This window comes from Perca flavescens, chromosome 6 (genome assembly GCF_004354835.1).
Source record: "Perca flavescens isolate YP-PL-M2 chromosome 6, PFLA_1.0, whole genome shotgun sequence".
NCBI lineage: Eukaryota > Metazoa > Chordata > Actinopteri > Perciformes > Percidae > Perca > Perca flavescens.
The window spans coordinates 20654425-20676927 of record NC_041336.1 but is presented as its reverse complement, the minus strand read 5'-3'; the positions used below and the strand labels follow the sequence as shown (position 1 = coordinate 20676927).

Sequence of the window (22503 nt, the reverse complement as noted above, 5' to 3'; positions counted from 1 at the left end):
TTCATATTCTGAATACCAGCCATGACATTATACTGAACCAGTGACTATTTGGGGAGAGTGATTGCAGAATTTCTTCTTGAAATATTACCAATGCTGTTTTGTCTTGTTGTTTTGATAGCTAAAATATATATTTTTTATGTAGTATACAAATCATGAATAGCTATTTCTTTTCCAGAATATTTGTTATTGCCTTAAGATGTTAACTCTCCTTATTAGTTATATCCTAATCACTTTTCTCTGAAACATACAATATAACACATTCCTTGCACATATCTCTCATATCTCCTTTGATTAAACAGAATGAGAAAAAAAAATGAACATGAATATGAACAAAATAACCCTATGAGCAGCATTATTAATTATTATTATTATTTTTTTTTTTTTTTATATTGTTGAACTGCTTCAGTCACATGAAGTGCACCATGAAAGGTCACGGCCTGAATGGGTTTAGCATGGCTGCCAATTGTGCCTCAGCTTATATTGCACACAGGCCTTCAGTGGAAGGGAAGGGAAGGGAATAGATGACATGTAAATCACACACTTTGTGTTTCAAAATGATCTGGGTTTTTAACTGCACTGCCGATGAATAATACTACTGCTTGTGGCTTTAATAACTCATAAATGACAAAATGGTATTTGGATTCATGCAATTATGGAAATTTCAAAGAAATAATCTAACATCTGCAGCAGTCTGATCTACATGGATTCATCTACAGTCCATTCCCCAAGAGAGCTCCATGCTGCTGCACCCTTTATACATCTTTATAAACAAATGATTCATGTACATATTGGCTCTAACCTAACAAATATACAGGTAATACTTTTCAAAATGTACATATTGTGGCATAGAAGCACATATTACACTGTACTGGATACAAGTAGATATGATATATACATGTTTTTAAAGATTATTTTTTGGGGGGCTTTTTGGCCTGTAATGGATAGGACAGCTGTAGATGGGATATGAGCGGCTAACCCCAGATATGACATACAACATTCAAGTTAGATGTGCAATGAGACTGATTCACTCTCTGAGGGTTAATATCTGTATGCTCTCAGTCGGTGCGACAAATATTTGAGAAACATGAGCATCTACATCTCCCAAAAGCCAAGGACTTGTGATGTTGTCAGGTATGTGGTGTAAAGTCTGAGGCTGCTTAGAATGAATTTGGAGAAATGACAGGTTTATCAGTGAAAGTTTTATGTCTCAGAACTGAAAACACACCTTAAGATTAAACATTTTGTGGCTCCACAAAATCAAACAGACTTAGACTATATAAGCTTTATCCTTCTCAGTCAATCAGACCTTCTAATACAGACAAGTATTTCCACCAAATAATTGCTTAGTAATATTATATACTGATATTAAGGATCATGACTACAGTTGTGTTCAAGTCATCGCCACCAGAGGTCCCTGTCCTGCTTCACATATGTTCTTCACATTTTACTTACTGTGCTGCTCTTCCAGAAAACAGTTATACATGTTCATTTCTACACTGCACCACCTGGGGGAGCGAGAGTCCTTCCTCTGAGGTGGAAAAGTCGTTATTAGATATGATTGACTACAAATAATTCTGAAAACACGTGGCTTCAGACGCTATTACAACTCTATGTAAGTCTATCCATTTGTTCTTTGATTCAAACATTTTCAAACCATGTTAAAATAGAGCAACTAAATGCAATACAAACATGTAGTATAAATGAAATATGCTAAACACAGCATGTTTCAATTTCTAATTATTTAATGTTTCTGTGGTCTTTTTCCAACAAAATGCAATGATGATTTCACTCTCTAACTCCATGTTGGAAAGGACAATGTACAGTTCAGTTACATACTATTGCAATAGCAAAGAATGAGAATGTATAATCAAACAACACTTTATTCTGATAAAACTTCACACTCGATACGAAAACCAAGTACGACTCAAACATGACACATTAAAGGTTAATTTTAAATTCAGGGTGCTGTTGATGCCCTGACCGCTTTGTTTTGCCTGCCTGTGCACAATATGATACAATAATATCAGATAAGCAAATGACAACATTAAACACACTGTTAAATGCCATACAGTACATGCAGTGTTGCACACAGTCTCAGACTGTTTACAATGTGTTTTTTTGATATGGACTGTTTATCTTTACAGCTAGTTTTTGAAGTCTTATCAACTGCCATGTTAGAAAAAATAACAGGCACAAACCTTGAAGTAGCAGGGCAGGGCTTCTGCTGTGGAGATATGGACTGTTTCTTTAAAGATAAAACTCTAAACTCATTCTATCGAGACAATAATAAGTTAGTTATTTGTCTTCTCACTTTTCGAAACTTATATGGTGGGTTTTACTGTAAACTCGTGTTCAGCAACACAAATATCTAATATACCAATTAATACATAAACAATGGAAACATTAAGCTCTAATAAAAAAAAATGCCAGTGTAAACAAGCTTCAGTATCACGCAACGCCCAAATATTGCACATACATTCATAAATATAGACAAGACATCAACTTTGTGCCTTTGTGTTTATGCATGTGGCTGCATCTGTGTGTGTGTTTGTGATAAATCTGTATACAGCCAAGTTAGAAGAACACTAGGATAAATTAAATCAGGTGGGGAAATAATTTCATAACTGACTGATTTCATAACAAGAGGCATCTAATAGACACACACACATATGTACAGTACCTACAAGCACACATATACACACACACACACACTCACGAAAGCACTTGTGCATAGATCTCAAGTCTCTTTGTGCCTCACTTACACAGACACACAGAAATGTTCAGAAACGTTTAAAGCATTGTCTTCACAACAAAGTCCATTTTGTCTTCAGTTCTGGTGCTTCATCACAATGGATACATAAACAATGGACATGTGTGTGTGATTGAGCCTGTTAAGTGTGTTTTGGTCCCACTCTGTCTGGTTTGAACCTCGTTCTTTGGTCCCAGTGTGTGTGGCGCTGAAGTCTTCATATTGTCAGTTTAATTTGAGGCAGAAGACCTCCAGCCAAGGAACATAGGGTTCAACTAATACAGATCTCAGATCTGATTTAAGTTACTCAGAAGGTGCACGTCCCTCCCAAACCACAGTCCTCTAATCAGAAGCTGTCACGCGTTGTCTAGGCGTCCCCTGTTTGATCACACGTCAGCTGCTCCTGGTCGGAGACGTCATCGTCAGCTGGTGGACGCGCCCGGTCAAAGAAACCACACTGAGGGGATCACATTAAACCATTAGTGTAATATTGGATAATCAAACTACCACAAGGAATGCTGGATAATGTTAACATAGTGTGTGTACCTTCCACATGGCTAATGTTAGCATGGCCAGCACCAGCAGCCCCAGCAGTATGGCCAGGATGATGACCCAAAGTGGAACAGCAAACGACACGTCAGGAGTCCCCCATACCACCAGGGTCCCCATCTGCAGGACACAGAGAGATAGTTAGGCTTTTGTAGGTGCTGATACATGTCTCACACACTTCTGTTACTGCCTGCATCGTACCGAGGTGGTGTGTTGCGGCAGGGTGGAGGGTTGGATGCGGTAAGGCATGGCTGTGACCATGAAGGATACGGTAGAGTTGAGGATGTAGGGGTCGTTACGCCGCTGTAAGACAAATATAACATTATTATCTAAAAAGTGCAATTTGACCAATCATATATTTTAATTATTATGCTGGTTTGTAAGACATTTAGTTTGAACTCTGAACCTTAGCTTTTAAGCCAACATCGGCGAGAAGTCCCTAAAGTACTCAATAAAATGATAATTTGAAAATCTACATTTCTATGACAACTGGGCAAACTCAATCTGCTCAAAAGCTCCAGAACTGCTACTAAATGGACCTTATTGTGTAATTCACAACTGCTGTTTCAATCAAAAATTTTCAATATGGCAGGTGAAGACACTGACCTGCAGGAAAGTGTGAGCCCAGAGTCTCGAGCGGATCTTGACCACTGCGCTCTGCCCACGATCCAACCGGCCAACGATACACGTGATCCTCAGACATGAGATATTGGTGCAGTTCTGCGGAGAAACAACAGAGAGCGGAGAGACATTACACACTTGTGAATGATTTGGTTTAGTTTCTTGAGAGAATGTACATGTATGTGAGGCTCACCAAAGTTTTACCGCTATAACTCTCAGCGGCAGTGACGGCTCGTTTGCGGCGGTGAGAAGAAGCGCTGGTGTTCCTCAAGAAACCCAATAATTCAGGTGTATCCTGGAGAGAGGAAATCTGAAACAGAAAAGGAGAGTTGTTTCAGTAATTCCAATGGAAATGGGAGATGATGAAGCAGAAAACAAAGGAAAATTAAGGCTAAGTTGCTGCTCTGCTCATAGTCCTCTCTTTTATCTTCAAACGTTCCTTCTACAGCATGTGTTTGGGCCTTTTGAGGACAGATATTACATCCTGATTATCACATATTGGCGGTTTAGTGTGGTCTGTGTAGCACATGGGCTCTGATGCAGCCCAGACAGCCAATGAGAAGGAGATGGGAGAATCTGAGGACAGAGAATGCTTGTAAAGTAAGATTTTAAAGATGTATTAAGAGATGTAATAAAATGACACAAAATCACTAGCTGTGGAAAGTGTGACATTTAGCAATCTGATCAAAAGGTGGTTTGTAGGTTGAAGGATTTAAAGAGATTTTATTTTGTGATTGCAGCTCATACAGTCAAGCCGACAGCAACAAAAAGAGAGACAACAGACAACCAACGAGACTAAATGACCCAAGTCACAGCTCACAGATATCAGATTGATAATAGCTAAATATTTTCATTGATTCTCCACTGGGAGTCTGGCTTCTGACAGAGGCCTGTGAGAGCAAACATATTTTAATATGACTTGCCTATTATTCTCAACTAATTTTGGAATTTCAGCATAGCAACAGTTGTCTCTTTTTCTTCCTGCAGCTCAGTAGGTAGCAGCTGCAGGAACAGGCCACAGATGACAGTAACGTTGAGGTTTGTAAATGTATTACTGTAAAATAAATATTTTACTAAATGGCACCTTGCTAAAATGTCTCACCATACTGTGTCCCACATACAGGGCACCTAGGTGGCATATAGACCAAAACAATGGCTTTAACACAGGGGAGTGGTGCCTCCAGTTTGCCCAGGCTCTCCAACAATACATATGGCAATGTTGGCAGGTGGGAAGCTGGTAGGGAATCATGTCCTTGTTTCTGCAATAGTGGCTTCTACCGGTCAGCTGGGCTGACACTATTGATTATTTTTCATTTAATATATTTTCAGATGTATTGATTAATCATTAACTATGAAATGTTGGAACATAACTAATGTCTGTCACAAGTTACCAGAGCTCAAACTGACAAATTAATTATTTTGTCTGAGCAACAATAAAGAACCCAATAGTATTCAGTTTAAGAGAGCATGAGGCTGTACGCTCCTCACTGCCAACACAGGGGGAAAGAAGACTGTCTGCTGACTCAGTGTGTATCAATCGGTCCAGTCTACACAGAGGGATTGACAGTGACAGGGACACTGGGAGATGTTAGCAAATTGGAAATGACAGAAAAGGAAAAAAAATCTGACCTTTAACCACATGCTGTGTATCCAACTCGTGTTTATATAAGCTCGTAACGTTTCACTTTGTGACATAATTATGCATTTTTTGAAATCACTGCATGTTTTCTTTATAAATTACTCTACAGATGATATCATGGATATTGGAAACTATTCCAGCTCAAATTTTTGCTAAAAAGCATAATACTCCTACCCCTATCGTTTTGAGCCAACTGGCAAAGAACATGGAAAGCCGTCAGAACAACGGGTACAATTATGTTTTAAATAAGCGGGTATAAATAATGGAGAAATGGATGGATGAATGAGCCGCTAGCACTATAATAAATTAAAGTCTGAAAATGCATTTGGTCTGGTGGTTTCATAGAAAAGTGGAGAGAAATAGTATGAATTTTTTTTTCACTGCAGGCAATGGGTCCAGAATTATTGGGTCTTGAAGCTTTTGAATATGTGTCTGTATGCATAAGCGTGCATAATGTTCATATATTGTTGTGTTACCTGAAGGCCAAGTGGGTTGAGGCTGGTGTTCGTCCGGCAGCTAATTGGTCCGTCAGTTTTAATCTCCATGGCATACAGCAGGTTTTCATCACGGAAACGGGAAGGCCAGCCGACCTGAAGCTCAGCCTTCCTAATACTGCTGGGACCAAAGTTATGGAGCTGGAGACAGAGAGAGGGAACAGAAAAAAGAAACGCAGACAGTTGTCAGTATTGTGCTCACTTTTAGCTTATTAGTAGGTCTCAAGTGACTGAGGCTATAATTAGGTTATCATAACTGTGGGATGATGACACAGGCCACCTGTGTTTTGAGTGAAGATAATACTCATCCAGCCTTCAGTCACTGGGGATTGAAATACAAGACAAGTAAAACCTACAGCATCACCTGGCTCATCATTCACATCAAAATGAGGATAAATGAATTATGAGCCTAAATGGACCATCAATTCAATAACCCCCCACCCCCTACACACAGACACACACACACACACACACACACACGGTCATTAACAGTAAGCAAGTCATCCAAACAGGACATGATCCTGGTGCTGCAGGGCAGGAATTCTGGAATAGATAAAAAAACTCTGTCCTCTCTAACTAGAAGCAGCTGCCAACTGGGAAAAGTACCCCAAATGAAAATCATTATCAGCTGCAGGACAGGCCAGACGCGGCTGCACTCCGCTTCAATGAAGCAGCCGTCCCTTTAAAACAAAAAAAAAATCACATGTATGCTGCACACATGCACATACCCCTATTGTAAACTGTCGCCAGTCTGTCTGCCATCCTCCCTCCTTCTATCTAGTTGTCTGTACCTCTGTTTGACCTTGTTTTTCCTCTCAGTGGTTATTACTCATTACACTGTGTCCAGTCTTAAGAACTATCCTCTTTCCCTTCCTTCCTTCTCCCTCCTCGCCTTGCTCCCTATGCCCTTCTCTGTTTTTCCCGCCCTTCACAGCAGTAATTACTTCTGAGCTGGAGACCTTTGATCAGCCAGAGCCCAATTCTTTATAAAGCTACTGCTTTTACTGTGTGTGTGTGTGTGTGTGTGTGTTGCTTACTTCACCTTTCAGAGCCCCCCCTTGCTGTAGCCTAATTTCCCACAACCCTCCCACACCTATTTTTCTACTCTTTTCATCTTAAAGGGGCGCTATGCAGTGTTGGCCATTTCTTCACTGTTTTCTCGCCTTTTGCTCGCTTTTTGCTCGCTTTTTGCTCGCGGGTTAACAAAAAAACCCTCTGCTTTCTACTTCTTCAACTCATCATCTCTGAGTACACCTCTACATTAGCTGTGTTTTGATGAAGGGCCTGCATTTACCTCATAGATGTGTGTAACTTGTGGTCCCACATCATCCTCTTTGACAGGCTTCTCTTTGGGTTCCCAGCGTGGGAATGGCAGCACCACCTGAGAGGGATGAGACACCCTGAATAGAGAAAAAACAGCTCAGTGACACTGATGCATATACACACTGATAGGCTAAATATAATACTTACTGACAATATGAATGTTGACATTGTTATTGGTCACTGTGTTCATTTACTAAAGTTTTTTTTTTACAGTTGCATTAGGAATTAATAGATAGACTTTTGGAATTCCATGTCTGGAAGATAAAATCTATTACAATTCAATACAACAGTTGAGCCATAAATTCTACTTTAATGAAGTTTATAATGTTCAGTTTATAATTGACATAGTTGGAAATGTAAAAATAATAAGTTTATTATTGAGATTACAGTCAAAGGTGGTGTACTGGACATTATATTGAGAGGTGGTCAGAATATTAGAAACACCTCTCACCTCACTCAGCACTGCTGCAAAGCTGATTCATTTCATGACACCATTCTGAAGCTTGTCAAGGTAGTCTGACATAAGTGGGCAAAACATGTTTGGCCCTAACTGGTGGCGTAATGTTTGTAAGCTACATGGGCAGCAATTGAGATAGTTTAGCAAAAAGGCACACCCGGTGACAAACCCAACTACCCTATCTTACTTTGGTTAATTTTCACATTCATAACTGTGATTTAGCATTCAAAATGCAAGATGGACACAGCTGAGGCAGGACACTTTCACAGTAAACACAGGAACTTGTATGTCCTCCTCTCTCTCATCTGTTTGTATGTTCAACTGACCACACCTAAACAAAGCCATGCGAGGCTCCAAGCTTTGAAGTGTGTGTGTGTGTGTGTGTGTGTATCAGTGGGCATATGGGCATCCATGAACATGTCAAAGCCTTACAAGTATCCCATGTGCACATGATTAGTTCAAATGTATTTCTAGAAATGTGTTTTCAGGCTGTCTTCAATCTGTATATAAACATGCCCCAAAAATTTAAACAATATAAAAGGAGCAATGATATCCTGCAAACACCAAAAGGTTTAGACTGAAACCAGATCAAGTGTCTCGTTGTGAAACAGACACTGGCAACAAAGAATGTTGTCACTGTGTTTCAGAGAAGACGCCATGCTCTCACGCTGCAAAGATGCTTGACTCACCCACGTAAATCGAGTTGAGCTTTGGCAACGATGGACAGATTCAAAATGACTGGGTTGCTGTCGGAGTTATCTTTGTTGGAGCTGTGGAGAGATTCACAGGGAGATTAAATAAAGGCATGAAACAAAACACACGTCATGCTGACTATGCCTTCTGTGTCTATTTGCTAACACTACACAAGAGGCTGTGATATAAAATGTGTGAATGCAAAAGCTCATACTAAAGCTGTATTTTTATGTTCAGCTGACTCCAAGAAGAATTTCCCTGGCAGCGGTCTTGGCCAACATTTTACCGTCTGTGTCTAGTGACGTGATCTATCAAAATCAATTGAAAGAAGCAAACAGTGAACACGTTGTGTAGAGCTTGTCTCCTTTTTGGTGTTCCTCTGGGCCATCTGTCTTCTTCTGTCTGTGCGGTTAGTTGCATCAAACCACAGCGACGGGATCAGGACAGACACAGCACTTATTTACATGGCTCAAACGAAAGACAAACAGCTCTTTGTGTGTGTGTGTGTGTGTGTGTGTGTGTGGGGGGGGTTGTGCGTGAGAGTTGGGGGGTGTGTCACCTGTGGATCTGTAGCTCAAAGCTGATCTTTGGTCCGGCATCCTCCAGCCTTTGGACAGAAAACCTCAAACCAACAGACAGCTGGGCGAGAGTGTGGAGAAAACGCAAAAAAATAGAGAAAATGTATAAAAAAACATGTGACAGAAGAAAGAGGACAGTTAAAGAGAAATGACAGAGAGGAAAGAAAGACAGAAATAAGATGCATCTGTACATCAAAGGCCACATCATGTTTAAAGTGACCAGTAACAGACAGTACAATTCCTGTTAACTACACCCCCCTCTGTTGTTACATAGGCAGAATATCGTGTGTGTGTGTGTGTGTGTGTGTGTTGACAACAGAAAAATTCTAAAATCTGATGAAATCCAGACTACACACGCTTAAAAGCTAAAGTTAAGTTTCTTATCTCTCCCCTGTTTAAATCTCCTGTCTAGATTACCTCTAAACACGTGGAGGATTAATTTCATCATACACTGTATGACGACAGTGTGTGTGTGTACGTGCTTGTCCCTGTGTGACAGTGTGGACGCGCATGTGCACATGTGCATGTGAGCTCTACTGAACAACAGGTCAAACACATGGTTCAGAGAGGGAAATGACAGCATGCAGACTTTACACTTCACAAGGCAGGCCTGCGGGGGGTGAGGCTGGGGTGCGGGACTACAAAGTCAGGCAGGAAAGATCTAAAGAGACCAAATGAGTATGAGTCGTTCGAAGAGAAGACGTCACTATCAGCTATGATAGAACAGCCCAACAAAAGTCTGAAGAAGTCAACCGTGTCTCTTAAAAATCTGTCTTTTGAGCATCACACCCCAGCTTGAAAGGTGGTGGTTAAAAGTTTGTAGTTATGTTCTTTAGAGTGAAAAGCAGCTGTGGTCAGCTTGAATTTATGTTGGTTACAATGGATTGTACATTTTCACGGTGAAGAAAAATCATCAAAACATCCACAGAAACTTCTCAAAGCACTTTTGCAATGTTGTCCACATTCTCCACTGTATTTGTATTTCAAATAAATAACTATGATTTTGCCATAATATTGCTAAATGCACGGCTTCTGTGTTGGGTTATGGCCCTCCTTGAAGCCACAAAGCTTTCCCACAAACAATGTATTTAACCACATTTTAGCAAACATTGATTCTTTAAAAGAATGCTGAGAGAAGCGGAGAAGAAGTTTCTAAAGGCTTTATAATACTTTTTGTCAGCCATACAAAGTTGTCACCACTAGCAACCATTGGAACCAGTAAGAATTCAACTGACCACTGTGTCACTGTGCTTAAAGAGGAATTAAACACTTAACTTTTAATAGCCACCTACAGGGCTTTACCCAAAGACATTTTAAATGGATTGACAATTAAATGTAGGGCTGTGGGATACGTCTGAAATTAATGTCACCATTTTTTCAATATCGACACATATTCCAATATAACAAATGTAACTTGAACGTAACAGTAAATGCAGTGAACCATGTTACACTCTCATACATTAAATGAGACCAAACTCAAACTTCACAGCAGAAACTTGTAACTGCGCTCCTCATGAAGTAAAAACATGAAAAACTAATTTTGTAGTTTTCAATTCTATTTTGCTTTGAATAAAAAATATAAACACTAGAATTTTGCAAAACAGTAAGACAATATGATTAAATCACCACAATAGGATTCCAGTTACAGTCGATAGATGATTAGTTAAATTATTGCCATATGGGTGATTCACTGATTGCTATCAAAGTGTTGGTAAAATATGCTAAATTCTGCTTAATGCCACCAAAGTTCATCAAACTATGAAATAAAGACAAGCAGATGGACATACTGGAGCCAAAAACAGCTTTCCTTCAGGCATGTACCTTGTACACTGACCCTGCTTAGTGAGGCACTACAGCTGTGTCATATGGCACAGGGAATGAACTCCAGTGATGAGAAGTATTTCGTTGCACAATATAACTACAGTCTGTATGGGGTACATGGAAGTATGTTCTGCATACGCTCATGGATTCCTGAATGTCCAATGGGGCAAGGAGAGAGTTAAATATGGGAAACATCTGGACTGTGAGGGAGCACATACAAACACACATGCACGCACGTACGTACACACACACACACACACACACACATGCACGTGCCTTGGCCCTTTCACATGCCTTGTTGTGCTCTCCTCCCCCAACAGTGAAACATGACCACGTAATTGATTTATCAATATACCATGTGTCACCTCCAGAACTCAAATGCACCCCTGTGCCGGCCTTGACACCTTTAGAAAAACCCTATATTCACAGTTATACACACACTTACTGTAATCACACACACACACACACACACACACACACACACACACACACACACACAAAACACACTGAACCACATGTTACATGCTTGGTGGCACACATAAGTACACTGGCGTGGTAGAATTTTATGTAGGAAAGGACCATTCTTTATTTTACAAAACCCTGACTTCCTGCATGTGTCACCCATCCAAGAGCTAAATGGATTATTATTATTACACACTGCACACATACTTATGCACGCGCGCGCGCACACACACACACACACTCACACTGAAAGTGAAGTATAGTCAAAATGTGTGGAATAAGGGTCAGGGTGATGATCAGTAATCATAGGAAACCATCAATCAGTGTGAATTAACCTGAGGAGTAACAGTCGCAGCTTCTTAGCATGGACGTTTGAAAGGGATGCTTTACTGAAAAAGTGTGTAGATTTGTGCTTTTGTGTAAAAACTCACCTCTGTTCCAGCCACCATTGGGTTCCCGAGGTCACACACCACCATTCTGGACTCATTGACCATCTTGTACTCACAGTTTAGCTGAGACAGGGACTAGAGAGGAGAAAGGAGCAGAGGAGAGAGAAAAAGACAAGTACAGTGAGTGAGAGATGAGGTAAAAGTAAAGAAAGAGACAAATAGGGAGCATTGAGAGTCAAGAGGGGAAAGAAAAGAACAATGGAGGAACGTATAACACCATCAAAGGGGGAAGGGAACGAGGGAGTGAAAAAAAGGGAAGTGGTGGGAGGGGGAAGGAAAGAGAGGAAGAGTGATGAATGCTCTGACAGTAACAACCTCATCAATCAAACAGCACCATTAGACACTCATTAGTGCACACACACACACACACACACACACACACACACACACACACACACACACACACACACACACACACACACACACACACACACACACACACACACACACACACACACACACACACACACAGCAGTTGACCCTATCCATTTCTGTGGCCACTATTGCAGCTTGTAAATCATAATAGGGGTTTTTGGGCTGTTGCTAGTAAAGCATAGCCTGCTGATAGCCTCGCCTTAATCACTCCAAACAAACACACAGCAAAGACACAACAGGATGTGACGTCATAGTGTAACTGTAGCCTCAAATAGCTCCCTTGGCACATGCTTCAATCATGATTAGACAATTGCCTCAATCCTATATGTCTATTTTCAGTATCCACCCTTTTGGCCCTTAATATAAAAAAAATGATTTCAGCCAAATGCATGTGTAAGTGTGTGTTACAGTAATTACCTCCACCCTGCGCGTAACTCCAATATAGTCAGCTTCTGGTGGTATCAGTGTGTGGAGCTCTGTCTCATAGGCTCCCTCTCCTCGGTTCATCGCAGTGATAGTCAACATGACCAGATTGTCATCTCCAATCACCAGCTCGGAGCGGTCCCTGTGTATGTGTGTTTTATTAAAAAAATATATAAAAATGAAAACAGTGCACATAGAAAATAACTGTTTTCAGTCACGTAGAGGACACTGAGAATAAACACTTTGCAGCAGTTACATAAAAATTATCTCCAACTCCTGTCCTGTTTTTTGTATTTTTGTTTTTGTTTTTCTGCATGGAATGAATGCAATGTGTGTGTGTGTGTGTGTGTGTGTGTGTGTGTGTGTCAGTCAGTAGAGGGTGACAGAATGTTTGTATAATGCTGCCATGGCGATATCATACAGCTGGAAACACTATAGAGAGTAGGTTAATTCACACACATACACACACACACACACACACACACACACACACACACACACACACACACACACACACACACACACACACACACGGTAAATGGAACTATAATGTGAGCAACTTCAGTGTAAACTTTGCTCATTGTGTGAAGAATAACAGACATATTTTCCTTGGTTTAGCCGTGTGTGCATGTGTTCTGTGTGAAGTGTTGAGTGTTTACAGGTTGAGGTCAGGGGGGTGTAGCCGTGTCAGTCTTACATGCTGGCAGAGAGCTGGAGGTCGGGGATACAAATATTGTCGTCACCGCAGTCCAGAAGAATGTAGGCCTGAGAGGAAGAGGGGCACAGAGAGGGGGACTGTCGTGAGGAAACTGTTGAGGTATACTGGAAATAATCATGAAACTAAAAATAGAAATAAACTTAAGTTGGACATACCAGGATGCAGGTGCTGTATACATACTCATAACATGCACACTAGAGTTTTGCTTTCCAGTCTTACAGAATACATTTTGGGTTGGATTTGGTTATTTTAAAATGTCATTTTGTAATGAAATGTGTTTTCTTCCTCTCTCTCTGTGGTTTCTATACTCTTAACTACACTACACTTGGACCTAAAAGTGGAAGCATGCAATGTGTTTCACATAATCTTTATCAGGCTTGTTTGACAAACATATAGTTTTATGTTGGTCCAGATTTGAGTTTTAAGCCATGGTAAATTGAGCTTGATATTATTATTAAGTAAAGCAGAAGATTTTTGTGTGTGTTTGAGGTAAGCATTTTTGTCAAAGAAGGAAATATTTGAGTCTCAAATTTGGCAGTAAGTGCTCAGAGATGGGCTTAGTCTAGTTAAGTAAGTGTTATTTATTTAACCCAATATCACAAATCACAAAATTGCCCCAAGGGGCTTAACAATCTATCCAGCATATGACACCCTCTATCTATATACATCCAAGTCAGGTAAAGAAAAACTCCCCAAAAGAATCCCTTTAACTGGGGGAAAAGAAGAAACCCCAGAAAGCGCAACAGAGGAGGGATCCCTCTTCCAGGAGTGACAAATATGCAATAGATGGAACCAAAATAGCCAAATCACAATATGGAAAATCAGGACAATATTATACTATATATGCACAATATTATGCTTATTTAGTATATCAAGTATATATACTGACATGCTCTTGAAGGAAGGTGCTGCTATAATGGTTGAGGACAGGTGGAAGGTTTTGGCCATGAGTGGGTGGAGCCAAGCTGTAGTTCAGAGCCAGTGAGATTGGGGTCAATTTGTCCCTAAAATCCTCCTCCTCCTAAAAGAGCAACAGAAAGTGAGGTTAGACATGTGCAGTTAGTCAACTTTGTTTGGTTGAAATGGAAACAGGTGGGCAGCTGATGTAAGATACACAACATTATGCAATGCTCATACATTTGAGTTTGTGTATGTGTGTGATTTGCTCACTCTTAGGTAAATGGTGTAGCTCAGGCATGCACGTGGGCGGTTGTGTCCCAATTTTAGGAGCCCTGTGCGCTGAGGCTGCTGGGTGTCCAGGAACAGAACCCTCTTAACTCCGCCCCTGGTGCCTTTCAACCAATCCAGCTGCAGCTCTGCTCTCAGATCTGGACAGAAGGTAATGATGCAGAGGTGGAGATGGATGGAGAAGTTAGAGGAAAGAAGGTGGAGGGTGGGGGTGTGGCCTTGACCAACTGCCACTTTGCTCATTTGAAAGCCATAATGTCTCTCTCCCATGGGTGGGCCAAATTCTCTGGGCGGGCAAAGCAGAGAAAGGGGAGGTAACCTTGCTCCTTATGACCTCATATGGAGCAAGATTCCAGATCGGTCCATCTGAGCTTTCATTTTCTCAAAGGCAGAGCAGGATACCCAGGGCTTGGTTTACACCTATCGCCATTTCTAGCCACTGGGGGACCATAGGCAGGCTGGGGGAACGCATATTAATGTTAAAAACCTCATAAAGTGAAAATTTCATGCCATGGGACCTTTAACTGTTGAGTCCTCATGGTACAATCCATTACATTACATGTCATTTAGCTGACGCTTTTATCCAAAGCGACTTACAATTCTTACATATCAGAAGTCACACACCTCTGGAGCAACTAGGGGTTAAGTGTCTTGCTCAGGGACACATTGGTTGATGTATCGCAGTGGGAATCAAACCCGGGTCTACCGCACCAAAGGCATGTGACATATCCAATGCGCCATCACCACCCGTCATAATCCCTTTATATGTACACAACTTTCCATTAGTCTCAAAGTAAGGAACCATTTGTAGGCGTTTTATTCTACACAGCATCATTAGACAGTGGAAACAATGTACTTTACATCTTCCCTCTCTGTGTCTGTCTACCCTATTCTTCTTTTCACCCTACCTCCTGCCTTTGTTCCACTCTGATCGATGCAGCAGAGCTGCAGTTTCACAGCAGGAAACTCTAATGAGATGTACATTGGAGCTGGCTCTGACTGCTGTCCCACCCTCTGTGCTTTTCCCCATTGCCTCCCTCTCTCATTTCACCACATTGTGCACAGCTGCTTACCTACAGAGTTGGGGATCCCCACTCCACTCACTGCTGCACACACATCCACCTTCAGACTGGAGGAAGAGAAAGAGATAGACAAGAGAGAGGGAGAAGATTGTGATAGTTGTTAACATATTGTGCATGATCAATGTCTATTGACCTACATGATGTAGGTAAGTTTTGGAACAGAAGGCAATAAGGAGTATTTAATTTGTCTTTACTGTGATTTCTCTTGTAGGTCACAATTGCATTATGCTGTTATTAATGCTTAGTTATTAGGTAATTTAGTCTGAGGTCTGATGTAAATTGGAACCATTCATTTTTAGACTTTAGCATTATTTAAATAGATTGTGGTTTCTATTAATTTGTGGTCAATACAGGCTGGTCATATTTGTATTCATAACCAGCATGAGTTGTGTGGTTAATGCAGAAATTAGGTGCTGGTCACAGCAGTGACTTATTTGGAAGAAATTATGACTGCACACTAAGTTCCAATTATGTTATTCGTTCATTGCAGACAACCACACTCTTCCTTCATATTTGTATGCATGACAAAATCATAAAAACACAAACTATATGACTAAATAAACTGCCCATAAGCAAGGCAGTTATTCCTTCCTGTGCTCCTGGGGGCAGTGGGAAATACCACTGAGGGCCCTGTGAGCCCCTCAATTAGACACACAGACATGGGAGACTGGGAAACATTTCTGCATTTCCTCTATTTCAGTGTGTATGCATGTATGTGTAAAAATGTGTGTGTGTGTGTGTGTGTGTGTGTGTGTGTGTGTTTGTGTGTTATCACCTCTTTAATCAAGAACAGGAAAGTGACTCCCACACAAGGAGCTCTGTACTGTTAATATGCACTAATCTGGGGAAGTTTACAGACGCAACGCTCCTGATTCTGAAGACTATAGCAATAGAAGGCACAGGGTAAATGACTTCATGTGATTATTGTTTGTTTGGTTTCAGTCCTCAAACCCCATCATCCAAAAAGCAGATGTTGCGAATGCTTGTGTGTTTGTTAATAATTAGGATCCCTATTATATGACACAATAATGATGAGCTAGTTTTCCTGGGTTCTGAATGTGTGTGATGCAGATTTGAGTTTGTGTGTGTGAAAAAATACAGGTTTCTATTTAAAAAATTGCTCCCTGAAGTCATTTGACCTCGCCAGGTGGTTTAATGTGTGTTTAATATGTGTTGCATGTAAGCATACATAGTTTTTTTGTGTTTTGGGTGTGTGTTCTCAAGTGTGACTCTAATAAGCACTGTGTGTCAACCTTAAGTGTATGCTATCAGAAATGAACCCAATTTTACTGACACCAGCTCTTGTGCTTGCTTAGTCATTACTGTATGTAATTTTCCCCAAAATGCATCTGTACTCTACCACCGTACACAGTGCTAGCTGGCCCTCCCTGCAAACAGGCACACATAAATCCCTTCCCCGACTACCCCGGGTACGCTTAATGAGTAAGAACGTTCAATTCAAGACTGGTCATTAAGTAGCTGCCCCTCCTTTTCCACCATTCCTTAATCCATCTAGCTCCAGTTTGTGCCTCTCATGTATCACCATTATATTCGAGTCACATAGTCAAGCATCTGATTTTCTGAAAAATAATTTTTCTGCAATCTTTAAAAAACCCAAAAGGTCGCTTTTTGGCCACTTGGGGACAACAGTAACAAGCTGTGAACACATTGACATACAAACACCTCTAGCAATCTCTATAAACAGATATCTGTATATGAATGCAGAATCTGTAAGCAACGGAACAAGATGTTGGTATCTGAAGCATTCTGGTTTTCGTTTGTAGTGTGTTTGTAGTGTGTTTGTAGTCTGAGTGGTATTGACCCATCATGATTGTGCAGCCTTAGGTTGTGCAGGTAGACTGTCTGCGTGGAGAATAAAATAGGCGGAACACATTGGTGGAAATGCAATCTCGGGACCCATCGGCTATTGTCGATGATGATTTAGCCTTCTATGTTATTTTTTCATATGCAGATATCTGTTCATAGACATTAGCTGAAATGTCATCTGGACCTAAAACACCTTCAAAAAGTTAAACTGTAAACAATGACCGGCGCATGGAAGAGAAAGTGTTGGCCCGCCCCGGATATCCGTTGCCTCTGCCAGGACTCCAGAAATATTTGTCGTTGCCCCCAGAGGCTAGATCGTTGTCAGGCCGATAGCCGAGAGATGGCCTCTAAAGTTAAAACATGTTAGTTGCCTTTTTACACATCCCCCAGATATGGAGCAACGCAAGCATTCATTTGGAGTCGTGTTTCTGTCCACCTGATGAATTTAAGCCCAATATTAAATCTCCTTTCAGCTTTGTTTTTGGTCTCCACCAACTCCTGAGAAAAACATCCTGCTGTTTAGTCGTGAAATACTCTGCTATGTTCACCAGCTAGTTTAAAAGATTTGCAAGAAACATAAATATATATCAATTTAACTAAATAAAATGTATGAACACATTGACCAAGGAGAAATGTAATTTCTGGCTACCATCTTTTAAGGAAGAGAGGTGCAATAAAGGTTTAAAAAAAATAATTATTTTTCATTAAAATGAAAGTGTGCAGCGGAGAGAATACTTTCTCATCCAGATGGTTTAAAGAGTCTATGAGGATTCTGGCAATACCTTCAGAACTGCGGTCAGTGTTGTTAAATGACCCTCTCAGTTTTCAATGATCGCTGGGTAATTATTTTTCCAAAAATCTGATACTTAACCCTGTGACTCAAACCAATGGGCGGCGAAAAATGGATCTAACCTCCCATCATGCATCTCTCCAGCTCTCCCCACAGGGTAACAACTCAAACGTCCGAAAGCCTTCACCCCTCAGAAACACAAGAGCCTCAGACATCCCCTTAACTCTATGAGCTGGTGTTTGACTGTCTGCATGTGTGTGTCTGTGTCCCATGTCCTATCTGATTCCATACCACCGACCCAAACTTTATGGCGGTTTATTTAAATAAGCTGAATTATGTTTTGACAGAATTCCACAGTTTAGTGCTTTCTGTCAATCTGACTCAACCCCTGTTCTCTTTTCACTTGCTGCCAACAATCACACACCACTACACACACACACACACACACACACACACACACACACTATATGGCAAATAGCCAAGCGCACTTCTCCCATCCAAATAGTCCGACAGCGGTTCCAGCCCCAATAAATTTGGACAAACAATAGTCTGTGGCGAAGCAGCAGGAGCCTTAAGACCCATTCCCCTCAACTACACTCACCCCCAGACTGTTCAAAGCCAGCCTGCTAACCACAGGAACAAAAACATAATCAAAATAGAATTATGCAGTTTCAAATTAATAGCAGGGTCATAAATCTGCCTTTCCAGGTTATATGAGTAGGCTATGAACTTTTTAGTGCTCTTCTAAATTATTGCGTTAGACACACAGACAAACTGAGCTTGGCTGATCAGTGATGGCAGATGTCTAGAGGACAGGGGTGAAGTATTTGTCACATCTGTCAGTTTGCGTGATTTGTGAATGTGTATACTTTATATACTGTATGCCATTTTATGATACAGTATAAGAAGTAGGATTTGTGGTACAGCTCTGGTTTAGTGCAGCAGAGCAGGTTTTTAGACTTTGATCCCTTTAGCTTTGATTCACTTAAACACACACACACACACACACACACACACACACACACACACACACACACTGGTCTAAGATTTGACTTTTCATTTTTAGCTTGACTCTGAGTGTGCCGTTGATGGACGTTTGCCCCACAATGTAATTCCAAACGGAAGTGGAGGATAGTCTACACACAGCTGGAAGAAATTACAACAAATTGTGGACTGTGGTGAAGAGCAGAGGAACATTATATTTAGAAAACAAAACAAAATCTAATATAAATTCTTTGGGAAAACATTTTGCTTATTTGATTGTCAGTGGCGTTCCAAACTCAAACTCAAACGTCAGTTGGCTTAGTACATATATTTCTTGTACACTAGGTTTTTATCGTTGACATTAGTATATTTTCTTCTTTTTTTTATTTAGCCTTGCAAAAGTGTCATTGAGAATAAAATCTTTCTTCAAAGACTATATAAGCATGCTCTTCTTCTTACCAGGTAACCATGATATCGGTTTGAGGCAGGTGACACTGTCGGTCATCGGGGTTCAGGATTCTGGGAGTCAAGACCATTGCAGCTTCCACAGACACCACGGCTCGAGACCTACACACACACACACACACACACACACACACACACACACACACACACACACACACACACACACACACACACACACACACACACACACACACACACACACACACACACACACACACACACACACACACACACATTATAACACAATCTGACATAAGAACTTGAAAGTCTCAAAGACTTTCTGGAAAAGCATAAACAAAAGAAACAAGTCTCTTCTCTGCATTTTAAAACAGGACACCTTGGTTATTTTTACCTGTACACCGACACCTCGCCTGCGCCGAACGCCCCCACGATCAGATCTGCAGAGAGAGAGAGAGAGAGAGAGAGAGAGAGAGAGAGAGAGAGAGAGAGAGATTATTACTTAGATTATTGTTGTTGAATTTGTCTATATTAATTTGTGTGATGCTTTGGCAATATTGTTCTTGTTACTTTCATGCCAATAAAGGTAAATTAATTGAATTGAGAGAGAGAGAAAGAGAGAGAGAGAGAGAGAGAGAGAGAGAGAGAGAGAGATGGGGAATACAGAGCTTCAAAGAATGCCACAGATGGGACTGATTTTAAGGTCTCCAGCAATCTTCATCAAACGCAGCCTTCTTACGTTTACTACACACATGCGCGCATACACACACATACACACGCACACACACACATGCACGCACACATTGTAATATTGCCTTGACATTCTATCACCTTGCTTTTCTTTCACACATGACCCAGCTCAGACTAAATTCACAAACACAACATGCATTAATTGTGTTTGTGAGTTCATTGTGCATGCATGCGTGTGTTTGAGTGTGTGAGTGTGTGCTGCGAGACAGGGACCCAATGCTGCATTCCAGTGCCATTAGAAAGTTCACATCGCTCCAATCACATCTCGCTAAGCAACATTTCCCAACAGCTCCTAATTGTAAGCAGCAACAGATCTCATCTATATGTGATTTTTATTTGTTTTCATGGCTTTTGCGATGAACACAAACTGTTAATTGGCTCTTGTGAGTTTAAAATAGAGCCTGGTATTTAATGGCTGCGGTTAGGGGACACATACCAATGAAAGCCGCACATATATACACATAGACACAGACACGCACACATACAAGTGCTGATTAAAACAATGTGAAACTGAAGAGAGGCACTTAATGGATACAAGCCACCACTGCAGATGCTGCAAAACTAAATTGTCTGATCCTGAGAAAGACAGAATAACCTCATGCTGCTTGGTGAGAGGTAACTGGGGCTGCAGTTATTGATTGTTTTCATTGATAATTAAACTCTTCTCCAAAAACTTGAATGTATTTAGTTTACAATAACATAAAACTGAGAAAACCACCAAATACTCACATTTGAGAAGCACCTAACTAGAAGGAACTATCAGTGGTAAATGCTGTGGTAACCTGCTGCTGGCAGTATTGGACTAAGCTGATGGAAGTGTACTCTTGTAGTCTTTGTTCGTCATTTGCTGTGTCTTTCCTCTCCTGCTTATTTAAGAAGAAAGGGACTAATTGAATCTGAGAGAGGCACATCTGTTTCTGCCTTTGGCTGCAGTCACTGAGTCCCCCTGAAACCACAACATTAAACATTTAGGCCCTGTCCCTCTTCCCCTGTGGTGTGCTATGTCGCTATGTCTGAGTGTGTGTAGCTCTGTGTGTGTACTGTATTGAAAAAGCCAGCAACAATAAAAGACCCCAAGATGTGGGTTTTGTGGGGCAATAGGAGAGGTATGGAAAAGGGGGGGAAAGAGCACAGGAGGAAGGGGGGATGATAGAAAGAAAAGGGAAGGCAGAGGATAGTGCACTTGGCCTTTAAACCGCAATCTGTAAAAGCCATCAGAAGCAAGGTGTGTTTCAGCAGAAGGGAGAGAGGCTGAGGGACCACCTCACTCCCAGTCCAAATTCCTCTGACCATCCCGCTGTTGGATTTGTGTAACCTGGAATCCAACTCCTCTCCTGCCATGGGTGTGTGTGTTCGAACAGTGGTTGTCTGTACTCCTTATCCTCACTCTTTAGTTTGCTCTCAAAACCACTGCATGACATGATACTGATTTGTGGACAGGGCACCTTTGGGGTTAAGTGTGTGTGAGAGTGTGAGTGCGTGCATGGCGGCACCAAGGGCTAAATCAAATAACGGCCCACTTTCCTTTTCATGTCAATCCCATTTCCTTACGCACAGGAAAGCTTGCCTGCCACTGTTAATTTGAGGTTAGTGTGTGTGTGTGTGTGTGTGTGTGTGTGTGTGTGTGTGTGTGTGTGTGTGTAGAGACACACACCGAACCATACCAACACACAAATGGGCTGACACACCAGTGCCTACACTCTCATATACACTCCACTCATTGATGGCAAATCTAGGTGCAGGTATAGTCTGTAACTGAGCTGCTTTAGTTGATGGTGTCTGTCCTGGGCTATGAAAACACAACCTCCATCCAGAGTTTAGACAGACTGTCAAGCTGTCACTGGCTGCCTGCCCTGCCTGCCTGTTTGGCTGCAGGGGACTGGCCTCCATGATGAAATGTCAAAGGTCAATGGCACTCAATGGAAAAGGACGCGGTTTTGAGAGAGACATATAGGATTTCTTAATTCTTGGATGCATGTGTGGGATTTTAAAGCTATTCGGTAACTTGCCAGCCATAATACATCTTTTCAGACTCATTTGTGTATTATAAAAGTACATATTTCACACTGCAGACAGGAGGGACTGGCTGTTCAAAATTGGGGAGGATA

The 22503-nt window shown here is 41.2% G+C and overlaps 1 protein-coding gene across 1 annotated transcript in view; it reads right to left on the bottom strand.

The window, feature by feature from the left end:
* Positions 1–1862: 1862 nt before the first annotated feature.
* The window catches only part of itga8 (integrin, alpha 8), a 37879-nt gene continuing 17238 nt past the window's right edge, over positions 1863–22503 (bottom strand). The window contains exons 14-30 of the mRNA XM_028580293.1: positions 20040–20085; positions 19682–19789; positions 15613–15668; positions 14522–14679; positions 14241–14372; positions 13331–13398; positions 12628–12775; positions 11818–11910; positions 9085–9164; positions 8522–8602; positions 7347–7452; positions 6035–6193; positions 4113–4229; positions 3905–4018; positions 3500–3601; positions 3296–3418; positions 1863–3206 (exon numbers count right to left, since the gene is read on the bottom strand). Of these exons, the coding sequence (XP_028436094.1) occupies positions 3117–3206; positions 3296–3418; positions 3500–3601; positions 3905–4018; positions 4113–4229; positions 6035–6193; positions 7347–7452; positions 8522–8602; positions 9085–9164; positions 11818–11910; positions 12628–12775; positions 13331–13398; positions 14241–14372; positions 14522–14679; positions 15613–15668; positions 19682–19789; positions 20040–20085 (1781 nt within the window). The 3' untranslated portion in view covers positions 1863–3116. The remainder of the gene's footprint in view (positions 3207–3295; positions 3419–3499; positions 3602–3904; positions 4019–4112; positions 4230–6034; positions 6194–7346; positions 7453–8521; positions 8603–9084; positions 9165–11817; positions 11911–12627; positions 12776–13330; positions 13399–14240; positions 14373–14521; positions 14680–15612; positions 15669–19681; positions 19790–20039; positions 20086–22503) is intronic.